General features: G+C 48.7%; 1 protein-coding gene across 5 annotated transcripts in view; it reads right to left on the reverse strand.

Moving 5' to 3' along the window:
• ATP9A (ATPase phospholipid transporting 9A (putative)) overlaps nucleotides 1-12696 on the reverse strand; it is a 174827-nt gene that overhangs the window by 139488 nt on the left and 22643 nt on the right. For 4 of the 5 annotated variants that reach the window (XR_004431320.1, XM_033186753.1, XM_033186756.1 and 1 more), the window contains exon 2: nucleotides 933-1077. Coding sequence is in view for 2 of the 5 variants with exons in the window: in XM_033186753.1 (XP_033042644.1) it covers nucleotides 933-1077 (145 nt within the window). In the remaining 3 variants the exon portion in view is untranslated. Of the gene's footprint in view, nucleotides 1-932; nucleotides 1078-4096; nucleotides 4183-12696 lie in introns of those variants that run through there. The other variant, XM_033186755.1, reaches the window with a different exon arrangement.

The raw sequence follows: 12696 nt of genomic DNA on the forward strand, positions 1-12696 counted from the left end.
TTTTAGTAGAGATGGGGTTTCACCATCTTGGCCAGGCTGGTCTCAAACTCCTGACCTTGTGATCCACCCACCTCAGCGTCCCAAAGTGCTGGGATTACAGGCTGAGCCACCGCACCCGGCCTATAGATGGTAAGATTAAAATGCATCTTTATTTTTGTCTCCTCTAAGCTATTATCTCCCAACTTGCCAATACTGACTACATGTGTCATGATGGGGGAAATTTAAGCACTGCTGACATTCTTTTCTGCTGTTTTGGTCATAATGCGAGGTCCCCAGAATGCCTTTTTCACTCTTAGGCTCAGCACACCCAATACATGTCAAGTTACTCTAACTGAGCAGGTGGAGTCACACAGCCTTGAAGAGAGAGGCAGATGCCCTCTCCACCCACCCCACCTCCAACCCTGCCACTACCCAGTGGTGAGCCCAGGGAAGATGAACAACCAGGGGCTAAGGTGGCACAGAAAAGTCACTGACATCTGCCACAGGGAACTCAGTCTTTTAAGACTGTACCGGCAGGCAGGGTGGCTCACACCTGTAATCTCAGCCTTTTGGGAGGCTGAAGTGGGTGGATCACCTGATGTCAGGAGTTCAAGACCAGCCTGGCCAACATGGTGAAACCCTATCTCTACTAAAAATACAAACATTAGCTGGGCATGGTGGCACACGCCTGTAATCCCAGCTACTCAGGAGGCTGAGGCAGGAAAATCGCTTGAACTCAGGAGGCAGAGGTTGCAGTGAGCCAAGATTGTGCCACTGCACTCCAGCCTGGGCGACAGAATGAGACTCTAAAAAATAACATAACATAATATAACATAACATAATATCACATCACGTCACGTCACGTCACGTCACGTCACATCACATCACATCTGTTTTAACGCATGTATTTGTGATGGAAATAAGAAAAGAACACGGTCCCTGTCTGCACATACCCCAGGAAGAAAGGTGAAGAAATTGTACTTCTGATTGTTGATGACATTTCGAGGATACCTCTGGTCCCTCTTCTCGGGGTGCCCCAGCCAGACAGTGCGGGGCCTGGCCTCCCCTCCACCGCAGCATCTCAGCCACTCGCAGCACCTGTGGGAAAGACAGACCCACGCATCAAGGCCACGCCCACACATCGAGGCTGTGCTCATGTCTGCCCACTCTTCTCAGAATGCTTTTCTCTATAGCATCTTCTCTGGCTCGGGACCACAGTCATATCTAAGGCTTCATCTTTCAGTGAAACAAGAAAAGAGAAGCAGAAGCTGTGGTCCAAATAAAAGATGCTTTGTCCTGGCCAGGCGCAGTGGCTCACGCCTGTAATCCCAGCACTTTGGGAGGCCAAGGCGGGCAAATCATGAGGTCAAGAGATCAACACCATCCTGGCCAACAACATGGTGAAATCCCATCTCTACCAAAAATACAAAAATTAGTCGGGCGTTGTGGCGCATGCCTGTAATCCCAGCTACGCAGAAGGCTGAGGGAGGATAATCGCTTGAGACCTAGAGGCAGAGGTCGCAGTGAGCTGAGATCGCACCACTGCACTCTAGCCTGGCGACAGAGTGAGACTTTGTCTCAAAAAATAAATAAATAAATAAAAAGATACTTTGTCCCCAATCCCAAATTATTTACAGTCATGCAGTTTTAAGCAACAGGGATATGTTCTAAGAAATGCATTAGGCCGTTTCGGCACTGTGGGAACATTCTAGAGTGACTTACACAACCTGAATGCTATCACCTGCTACGCACTAGGCTGAATGGTACAGCCTATTACTCCTCAGCTACTAACCTGTACGGCATGAGACTGTACTGAATAAGGCAGGCAGTCGTAGCACAATGGTAAGTACTTGTGTTGCTGAACATATCTAAACACAGTAAAAATACAGTATTCTAAACTAATGGGGACACGGTTATACATGTGTTCTGTGGGCCGGGCATGGTGGCTCATGCCTGTAATCCCAGCACTTTGGGAGGCTGAGGCGGGTGGATCACAAGGTCAGGAGATCGAGACCATCCTGGCTAACGTGGTGAAACCCCGTCTCTACTAAAAATACAAAAAATTAGCCAGGCGTGGTGGCGGGCACCTGTAGTCCCAGCTACTTGGGAATCTGAGGCAGGAGAATGGCGTGAACCCAAGAGGCAGAGCTTGCCGTGAGCCGAGATCACGCTACCACACTCCAGCCTGGGCGACAGAGTGAGACTCCGTCTCAAAAAAAAAAAAAAATGTAGTCTGTGGTTGGCTGATACGTTAGTATGTGGCACAAGACTGTGTTCCAAAAAGTAGGATTTGGCCAGCCATGGTGGTTCATGCCTGTAATCCCAACATTTTGGGAGGCCAAGGTGGGAGGACCATTTGGGTCCAGGAGACTGACACCAGCCTGGGCAACAAAGTAAGACTCTCATCTCTGTTAAAAATTAAATTTTTTAACCAGGCACAGTGGCTCACACATGTAATCCCAGCACTTTGGGAGGCTGAGGCGGGCGGATCACAAGGTCAGGAGTTTGAGATCAGCCTGACCAAGATGGTGAAACCCCGTCTCTACCAAAAATACAAAAATTAGGCGGGCATGGTGGCGGGCGCCTGTAATCCCAGCTACTCAGGAGGCTGAGGCAGGAGAATCACTTGAACCCAGTAGGTGGAGGTTACAGTGAGCCAAGATATCACCACTACACTCTAGCCTGGGTGACAGAGCAAGATTCCATCTCAAAAAAAAAAAAAATTATTTTTTTTAAAGGTAGGCTTTATTTTAGAATAAAAGGATTTAAGAAAATAAATATATCGGGTCAGGTGCGGTGGCTCACACCTGTAATCTCAGCACTTTGGGAGGCTGAGGCAGGCAGATCACGAGGTCAGGAGATCGAGACCATCCTGGCTAACACAGTGAAACCCCGTCTCTACTAAAAATACAAAAAAAAAAATTAGCCAGGCGTGGTGGCGGGCGCCTGTAGTCCCAGCTACTCAGGAGGCTGAGGCAGGAGAATGGCGTGAACCTGGGAGGCAGAGCTTGCAGTGAGCCAAGATCGCGCCACTGCACTCCAGCCTGGGAGAGAGCAAGACTCAGTCTCAAAAATAAATAAATAAATAAACAAATAAATAAATAAATAAATCACAATAAGTAGTAGTATTACATCTATGCTTCATAGATAAGAGAGAAGCTTGGGCCGAGCGAGGTGGCTCACGTCTGTAATCCCAGCACTTTGGGAGGCCGAGGCAGGCAGATTACCTGAGGTCAGGAGTTTGAGACCAGCCTGGCCAACATGGTGAAACCCCGTGTCAACTAGAAATACAAAAATTAGCCAGATGTGATAGTACATGCCTTAATTCCAGCTACCCAGGAGGCTGAGGCAGGAGAATCACTTGAACCCGGGAGGCGGAGGTTGCAGTGAGCCGAGGTCATGCCACTGCCCTCCAGCCTGGGTGACAGAGGGAGACTCCGTCTCCAAAAAAAACAAAAAAAAGGGGGCAGCTTGCAACAGTGAAAGCACTCAAGTCTGCAGAGACGTAAGGAACAGCTGGGTCTGGCCTTGAACTGTGTCAGCCTTATTTCAAAGCCTAGTGTCTTTTCCCCAACCCATGCTGTCACAGCTGCTGGTCCCACCAAGATGGCTATATAAAGGAAAAAGGGGAAGCGGGGGAATCTCCTCTCCACCCCCAGCTTTCCTTTTCAGCAACACATTAGAGGAGCAAGGCACAAAGATGATGTCTCAGAGCTCGATATAACCTGGAGAGAAGCCAGCCCACCAGCTGTTGGCAGAATGACCCCAAGGGCGCCCCCAACCTGGTTTTCCCAAGAGGGCAGCACACTGGTGCCAACATCGGCACCCCACTCCCACATCACCCTCCCACAAGGCAAAGGAACACTGAGGAATCTGGGCTGCTCTTGCAAAACAAAGCTACTCTGAGGACCCCAAAAAGGGCAGCTTGTCCTTCGGAACAGCTTTATTAAATAAGGCATTCTGAGAAGTGCCAGCTCCCGAAAAACTGCAACAAAAACGTCCCTCGCTGGACTGCTCATCTCACTGCCCCAGCACTCAAAGGCTGAGACAAGGTCCCAGCCCTGCCAGCCCCGCCAGCCCCCTGGGATGTTGCCAGCTGAGGTGACCAACAACTCACATATTACTCGTCTACCCAGACCTTCCTTCTTCCCTTCTTCCCACAACAGGGCAGGTCCTGGTGGGTGCTGGGGTACAAAGCTGAGCAAACACGGTCTCTGTGCATCAGGACCTTAAAGATGAGCGGGCCAGCAGGCTGCCTGCTCAGATGCTCAAAATTTCCATGATGAAACACAATGCTCTTTCTTAAAAATAGCATCCTCATTCCATTAAACCGGCATTCACGGTGAAGTGTGTGGCTCTGCTAAGACATTTCACTTCTAGTAACTCATTCTTGTTAGCCCCTTTCTAAGTTGTCCAAAAGCCAGAGACACACACAGAAGCCTCAAGGAGTTCAAACACTCTCCCCACTCCTGTTCCCAAGTGCAAATCGTCCATGCTGGCCATCAGTGGACACTCACTGAATACATTTTGAATGAATGAAGGAAGCTAAGAGAGAGGGGGAGAGGAAAGGGATGAGAGTAAAAGGGAAAGAAAGGAGGGAGGGAAGATTCATTTGTCAGAAAACACATCATTGTATTTGCAGAAACCTTACTGGATGTTTTAAGCCAGGATTTCTCTCCCTCTCTTATAATAATCCAGTAATGACTGTTTTCATAGTTGCATGGTTCCACTGAAAGATGAAAAATGAATTTAAGAGAATCACAAACTGTCAGGTTGACTGTTTATACAAAATTTTTGTTCTGTTTTGTTTTAGCAGAAGTTTTCATACATCAAGCTATCCAGATATGCTATTTATTAATTGCTTAGCCTATCATCTTTGTACATATGCACAAAGTACAGGTCACTCACTCCACTGTGGGAGCAAGAGACTGGAAACAAATCTAACCATTTGTTTCAGTCCCTTCCTGCTACTATAACAAAATACCTTAGACTATGTAATTTACAAACAACGGAAATGTACTGCTCCTAGTTTTGGAGGTTGCAAAGTCCCAGATGGAGACACCAGCAGATTCAGTACCTGGTGAGGCCCATTCCTCATGCCTTTTTTTTTTTTCCCAGACGGAGTCTAACTCTGTCGCTCAGGCTGGAGTGCGAGATCTCTGCTCACTGCAACCTCTGCCTACTGGATTCAAGCGATTCTCCTGCCTTAGCCTTCTGAGATGAGACTATAGGCGTGCGCCACCACGCTCGGCTAATTTTTGTATTTTTAAGTAGAGACAGGGTTTTACCATGTTGGTCAGGCTAGTCTTTAACTCCTGACCTCATGATCCGCCTGCCTCGGCCTCCCAAAGTGCTGGGATTACAGGCATGAGCCACCGCACCCGGCCTTTTATTTTTTTTTTTATTATTAATTTATTTTTTTTTTAATTAAAAAAATCACTCTTACCCAGGCTGGAGTACAGCGGTACAATCACAGCTCACTGCAGCCTCAAACTCCTGGGCTCAAGCAATCCTCTTACATTAGCCTCCCAAGTATATGGGACTAAAGGCATGTGCCATCATGCCTGGCTAATTTTTTAATATTTTGTAGAGTCAGGATCTCACTATGGTGTCCAGGGTAGTCTCAAACACCCGGCCTCAAGCTCTCCTCCCACCTTTGCCTCCCAAAGTGCTGGGATTACAAGTTGTACCACTGTGCCTGGTCCCTCATGCCTTTTTTTTCTTTTTTTTTCTTCTTGAGATAGGGTCTCTCTCTGTTGCCCAGGATGGAGTATAGTGGCATGATCTCAACCTTCCAAGCTCAACCAATCCTCCCACCTCTCAGCCTCCCAAGTAGCTGGGACTACGGGCATGCACAATCACACCTGGCTAATTTTTGTATTTTTTTGGAGAGACGGGATTTCACCACGTAGCCCAGTCTAGTCTCAAATTCCTGGGCTCAAGTGATCTGCCCACCTCATCTTCCAAAGTGTTGAGATTACAGGTGTGAGCCACCGCACTCAGCCCCTCCTGCCTCTTTTATAACGGAATTCATGAGGATTCTGCCTTCATGACCCAATCACCTCCTGAATGCCCCACTTTATACAACTATCACATTTACGGGGAAAGGATACATTCAGACCATAACACTGGTTCATCAAAGGAAGACTGGTTAAATAAACAGGGATAAGCCATAAATGAAATTCCCAATACCCCTCTAAAGAATAAAGTCCTCGGCCAGGCGCGGTGGCTCAAGCCTGTAATCCCAGCACTTTGGGAGGCCGAGATGGGCGGATCACGAGGTCAGGAGATCGAGACCATCCTGGCTAACACGGTGAAACCCCGTCTCTACTAAAAATACAAAAAAAACTAGCCGGGCGAGGTGGCGGGTGCCTATAGTCCCAGCTACTCAGGAGGCTGAGGCAGGAGAATGGCGTAAACCCAGGAGGCAGAGCTTGCAGTGAGCTGAGATCCGGCCACTGCACTCCAGTCCGGGCCACAGAGCGAGACTCCGCCTCAAAAAAAAAAAAAAAAAAAAAAAAGAATAAAGTCCTCTTCTAGTTCCAGGCACTTCGGGAGCTGCGGGTTCCGGTGCAGACATGCCCAAGTCCACATACAACTACACACAACCAGTTCGGAAAATGGAACAGAAATGGCATCAAGAAATCTCAGTCCACATGCATCCCGTCTTTTTTTTTTTTTTAGAAGAAATTTTAAAAAAACAAACAAAAAAAAAGAAATCCCAGTCACAAAGATATGACTTTCTTTTTTTCTTTTTTTTTTTTTTTTGCTGTTTTTTTGTTTTTTGTTTTTTTGAGACGAAGTCTCGCTCTGTTGCCCAGGGTGGAGTGCAGTGGCACGATCTTGGCTCACTGCAAGTTCCACCTCCCGGGTTCACGCCATTCTCCTGCCTCAGCCTCCCAAGTAGCTGGGACTACAGGTACCCGCCACCGCGCCTGGCTAATTTTTTTGTATTTTTTAGTAGAGATGGGGTTTCACCATGTTAGCCAGGATGGTTCTCGGTATTGTGACCTCGTGATCCACCGCCTCGACCTCCCAAAGTGCTGGGATTACAGGGGTGAGCCACCGCGCCCAGCCGATACGACTTCCTTAAGTGGGTGAACCCCAAGTTGATGAACATGCACTTTGCCAAGAAGTACAAGAAGGACATGAAAAAGATGCAGGCCAACACCACCACGGCCATGAGTGCACACGCTGAGGCGATCAAGACCCTTGCAAAGTCGAAAGAGGTTGAGCCCAAGATCTCAAAGGGTGTCGGCAGCAGAATTCATCGACTTGCCTACACTGCCCACTCCCAACTTGGGAAGCGTGCTCGTGCCCACACTACTAAGGGTCTTAGGCTGTGCTGGCCAAAGGCCAAGGATCAAACCAAGGCCCAGACTGCAGCTCCAGCTTCAGTTCCAGTTCTCTCTCTCCTACTTGTAGGACAGCACAAGCCCCATTGAAAGTGTATGCCTCTCGGCCGGACGCAGTGACTCACGCCTGTAATCCCAGTACTTTGGGAGGCCGAGGTGAGCAGATCACCTGAGGTCAGGAGTTCACCACCAGCCTTGCCAATGTGGTGAAACCCTGTCTCAACTAAAAATACAAAAGTTAGCCGGACATGGTGGCACATGACACACCTGCAATCCCAGCTACTAGGGAGGCTGAGGCAGAAGACTCTTTTGGACCAGGGAAGCAGAGGTTGCAGTGAGCAGAGATCACACCACTGCACTACAGTCTGGGCAACAGAGCAAGACTCTGTCTCAAAAAAATAAAATAAAATAAAAATAAATAAAAAACAGGCCGGGTGCAATGGCTCACGCCTGTAATCCCAGCACTTTGAGAGGCCGAGGTGGGTGGATCACAAGGTCAGGAGATCGAGACCATCCGGGCTAACATGGTGAAACCCCGTCTCTACTAAAAATACAAAAAATTAGCTGGGCGTGGAGGTGGGCACCTGTATTCCCAGCTACTCAGGAGGCTGAGGCAGGAGAATGGCATGAACCCAGGAGGCGGAGCTTGCAGTGAGTGGAGATCGGGCCACTGCACACCAGCCTGGGCGACAGAGCGAGCCTCCGTCTCAAAAAATAATAATAATAATATAACAAATAAATAAATAACAAAGTGTATGCCTCTCTCCTTTTCAGAGCTCCAGTGTTAAGCTTTCTCAGTAGAGAATGCTGGAGGGAGGCTGGGCGCAGTGGCTCACGCCTGTAATCCCAGCACTTTGGGAGGCCAACGTGGGCGGATCACTTGAGGTCAGGAGGTCGAGACCAGCCTGGCCAACATGGAGAAACCCCGCCTCCACTAAAACTACAAAAATTAACCAGGCGTGGTGGCAGGTGCCTGTAGGCCTGAGTCCCACCTATTCGGGAGGCTGAGACAAGAGAATCACTTGAACCTGGGAGGCAGAGGTTGCAGTGAGCTGAGATCGCACCACTGTACTCCACCCTGGGTGACAGAGCAACACTCTGGAGGGACACGTGTGAACCACCAGCTATAACTCACCAGCCCCATCTGGTGAGTCTAAGCAACTTGGAAGGCTGCTTCCCCCTTTCCCCATGGGTGCAGACCAGCTCTGGCCCTGCAAGCCCGCCAACTTTCTTGCCATCCAACAGCCTGGACCTCAATGTCCCCAACCAGATCTGAACCCTGGCCCCAGAGAAGGGCCCCTTCCAAGTACGTCCTTTCTTAGGTCTACTCCCTCAGTCCTAGGCTACCACACAGAGTTCTCTTCTATCCTACACTTACTCTTTTTTTTCTTTTTGAGATGGAGTCTTACTCTGTCTCCCAGACTAGAGTGCAGGCAGCATGGTCTCGGCTCACTGCAAGCTCCGCCTCCTCCTCCCTCAGCCTCCCTAGTAGCTGGGACAACAGGCACCCACCACCACGTCCGGCTAATTTTTTCTATTTTTCAGGAGAGATGGGGTTTCACCTTGTTAGCCAGGATGGTCTCGATCTCCTGACCTCACCTACACTTACTCTTTAATCATGGTTTTAAAAGTCAGTTTCCTCCATCTTCTTTCCACGGGGTTTAGCTGAGCCCAACCCCATCTCTGAATTTCAGGCATGATGAGTGCAGACTCCAGGCTTAGCCAGGGAGAGCCCTGGATGTTCTGGACATGATGGCTTGAGAAGGGACAGTGAAACCCCCGGCTGGGATTTTGCTAGAAATACTTGGAAAGACGTGCTCTTCTCCCTGGGGTTGCTATGGTAGCAGAAAACACGCCTGGGCAGGGGACAGACGCCCTGTTCCCATTTAGGGACTAGTCGGCCTGAAAATGAAGCCCCCAAGGAGGACAGCAGAGGTAAGAAGTTCCCGATAACTGAGAGAGTGCAAAGATTCACCCATCCCCGGACTTTCCATCTCAGAGTCAATAAAATGGCTTTTGTTGTATTTTACTTTGCTCAAGCCAGTTTACTTTGTTTCATTGTTATTTATTTATTTAGAGACAGGGTCTCACTCTGTCACCCAGGCTGCAGTGCAGTGGCGAGATCATAGCTCTCTGGAGCCTCTACCTCCTGGACTCAAGCAATCCTCCCACCTCAGCCTCTGGAATAGCTGGGATTATAGGCATGCACCACCACACCTGGCTAACTCTATAATTTTTTGCAGAGTCAGTGGTCTCCCTATATAGCCCAGGCTGGTCTCGAACTCATTGGACTTAAGGGATCTGCCCGCCTCAGCCTCCCAAAGTGCTGGGGTTACAGGTATGAGTCACCATGCCCCAGCCAACTCAAACCAATTTTAGTTGGGAGTCTGTCAGCCGCTACCTAAAATCTTTTAAGATTCCTGTCTGGCAGGCCAGGCGCGGTGGTTCATGCTTGTATTCCCAGCACTTTGGGAGGCCAAGGTGGGTGGATCACCTGAGGTCAGGAGTTCAAGACCAGCCTGACCAACATAGTGAAACCCCATCGCTATAAAAAATACAAAAAATTAGGCTGGGCATGGTGGCTCACGCCTGTAATCCCAGCACTTTGGGAAGCCAAAGTGGGTGGATCACCTGAGGTCGGGAGTTCAAGATCAGCCTAATCAACATGAAGAAATCCTGTCTCTACTAAAAATACAAAATTAGATGGGTGGTGGCACATGCCTGTAATTCAAAGCTACTTGTAAGGCTGAGGCAGGAGAATTGCTTGAATCCAGGAGACAGAGGTTGTGGTGAGCTGAGATCGTGCCATTGTACTCCAGCATGGGCAACAAGAGTGAGACTCCATCTCAAAAAAAAAAATTAGCCAGGCGTGGTGGTGGGCACCTGTAATCCCAGCTACCCTGGAGACTGAGGCAGAAGAATCGCTTAAACCCAGAAGGTGGAGGTTGCAGTGAGCCAAGATTGCACCATTGCACTTCAGCCTGGGCGACAAGAGCAAAACTCTATCTCAAAAAAATAAATAAAAAGATTTCTCTCTGCCACACGGCTGGGCCATGTGTAAAGACACATTCCTGTTGGTTTTATATGTTTTCAATTCTAATGGGTTTTGTGTTGTTGTTTTTGTTTTTTGAGACAAGGTCTCACTCTGTCGCCCAGGCAGGAGTGCAGTGGCACCATCATGGCTCAGTGCAGCCTCCTCCTCCCCAGGCTCAAGTGATCTTCTTGCCTCAGCCTCCCACGTGGCTGGGACTACAGGTGCGTGCCACCATGCCTGGATAATTTTTTTTTTTTTTAGTAGAGACAGTCTCACTGTGTTACCCAGGCTAGTTTCCAACTCCTGGGCTTGAGCAATCCTCCCACCTCAGCTTCTCAAAGTGCTGGGATTACAGACATGAGCCACAATACCTGGCCCCAATTCTAATGTTTAAAGAGTGCAGTCTACACCTTAAAGCTTGCATTTCATCATCCTGTCCTCACTACTCTGACTTCTTTACAGTTGTGTTGTCCACCTTGGCGGCTTCTACCACATGTGGCTATTTTAAGTTTCAATTAATTAAAATAATTCAAGTCTTTCTTTTCCCTGGCCACATTGAGTGCTCCATAGCTACATGTGACCACTAACTACAGACTAGACTGTGCAGACACAGAACATTCCATCATGGCTGAGAGTTCTACTGGGCAACACTGCTGGAGAGCATCTCTTTCAAGACACCTCCTTCCACCTTACTCCTGAACTGATGTCAGTGGCAAAGGACGCACACATGAACATTAGTAAGTGGATCTCACAGGCCAGGCATGGCGGCTCACGCCACTTTGGGAGGCCAAGGCAGGCGGATCACGAGGTCAGGAGATCGAGACCATCTGACCAACACAGTGAAACCCCACCTCTACTAAAAATACAAAATTAGCCGGGCGTGGTGGCGCATGCCTGTAATCCCAGCTACTCGGGAGGCTGACGCAGGAGAAGAGCTTGAACCTGGGAGGCTGAGGTTGCAGTGAGCCAAGATCACACCATTGCACTCCAGCCTGGACAACAAGAGCAAAACTCCGTCTAAAAAAGAAAAAAAAAAAAAGTAAGTGGCCCTCACAATGGAGGGAAGCTTGCCTGAACAGTTTCCCAAACTTCACCCATTTTCATACACACATGGGATTTCTATGATCTCCAAATACCTCTAGCTTCTAACTATACGATTTTGTCTAAATTTGATCACCTTACATCAGTGGTTCTCAACTGGAGGCGATTTTGCACCTCCAGGGTGGGTATCCTGCAATATCTGGAGACACTGTTAGTTGTCACAACTCCAAGATGCTACTCTCATCTAGTGAATGGAGACGGCCAGGGGTGCTGTGAGACACCTTACAATGCACAGACAACCGCCACAACAGAGAAGTATCCAGCCCAAAACGCCACTAGTGCCCAGTTGAGAACTCCTGCTCTAGGTTTATATATATAAACTATTTGTTTAAAATGGATTCACCCCATTTACATAAATGTATTTTAAATGATAGCCTCTGGCCAGGGATAGCTCACACCTGTCATCCCAACACTTTGAGAGGCTGAGGCGGGAAGATCACTTGAGTTCAGGAGTTGGAGACCAGCCCGAGCAACATGGTGAGACCTCATCTCTACTAAAATTCAAAAATAATTAGCCAGGCGTGGTGGCACATGCCTATAGTCTCAGCTAGGTGGGGATTTAAGGACGGAGGATCGGAGGATCGTTTGAGTCCAGGAAGTTGAGGCTGCAGTGAGTCCGGATCATGCCGCTGTACTCCAGTCTAGGGAACAGAGCAAGACACTGTCTCAAAAAAAAAAAAAAAGATAACCTCATGCCATTACTATAACTAGAAACCAGTATCACTTGCCATAAATAGAAGATAAATAACAAAACCAGCACAATGAAAAGCAAAGTGTGTTACTCCACTCCGGCTGGCTGCTGCAGCTGGCAGTGCCTCTGAGCCCAAAGCCTGCCCTGCTGCTGCTCCTCCCTTCTTTTTCTCTTTTTTTTTTTTTTGAGACAGTCTGGCTCTGTCACCCAGGCTGGAGTACAGTGGCGCAATCTCAGCTCACTGCAACCTCCACCTCCTGGGCTCAAGCAATTCTTGTGCCTTAGCCACCCAAGCAGCTGGGATTACAGATGTGCACCACCACGCCCGGCTAAGTTTTGTATTTTTAGTAGCAACGGGGTTTCACCATGTTGGCCAGGATGGTCTCGAACACCTGACCTAAGGTGATCCACCCACCTCGGCCTACCAAAGTGCTGGGATTACAGGCATGAGCCACCACACCTGGTCCCTCCTTTCTTTATAGCTGAGAAGTTAGCAAGTGTTTGGTGTTAAAAAGTGGGCCCTGACAGGGCTGTAA

Source organism: Trachypithecus francoisi, unplaced genomic scaffold (assembly GCF_009764315.1).
Source record: "Trachypithecus francoisi isolate TF-2019V2 unplaced genomic scaffold, Tfra_2.0 Lachesis_group21, whole genome shotgun sequence".
NCBI classification, from domain to species: Eukaryota; Metazoa; Chordata; class Mammalia; order Primates; family Cercopithecidae; genus Trachypithecus; species Trachypithecus francoisi.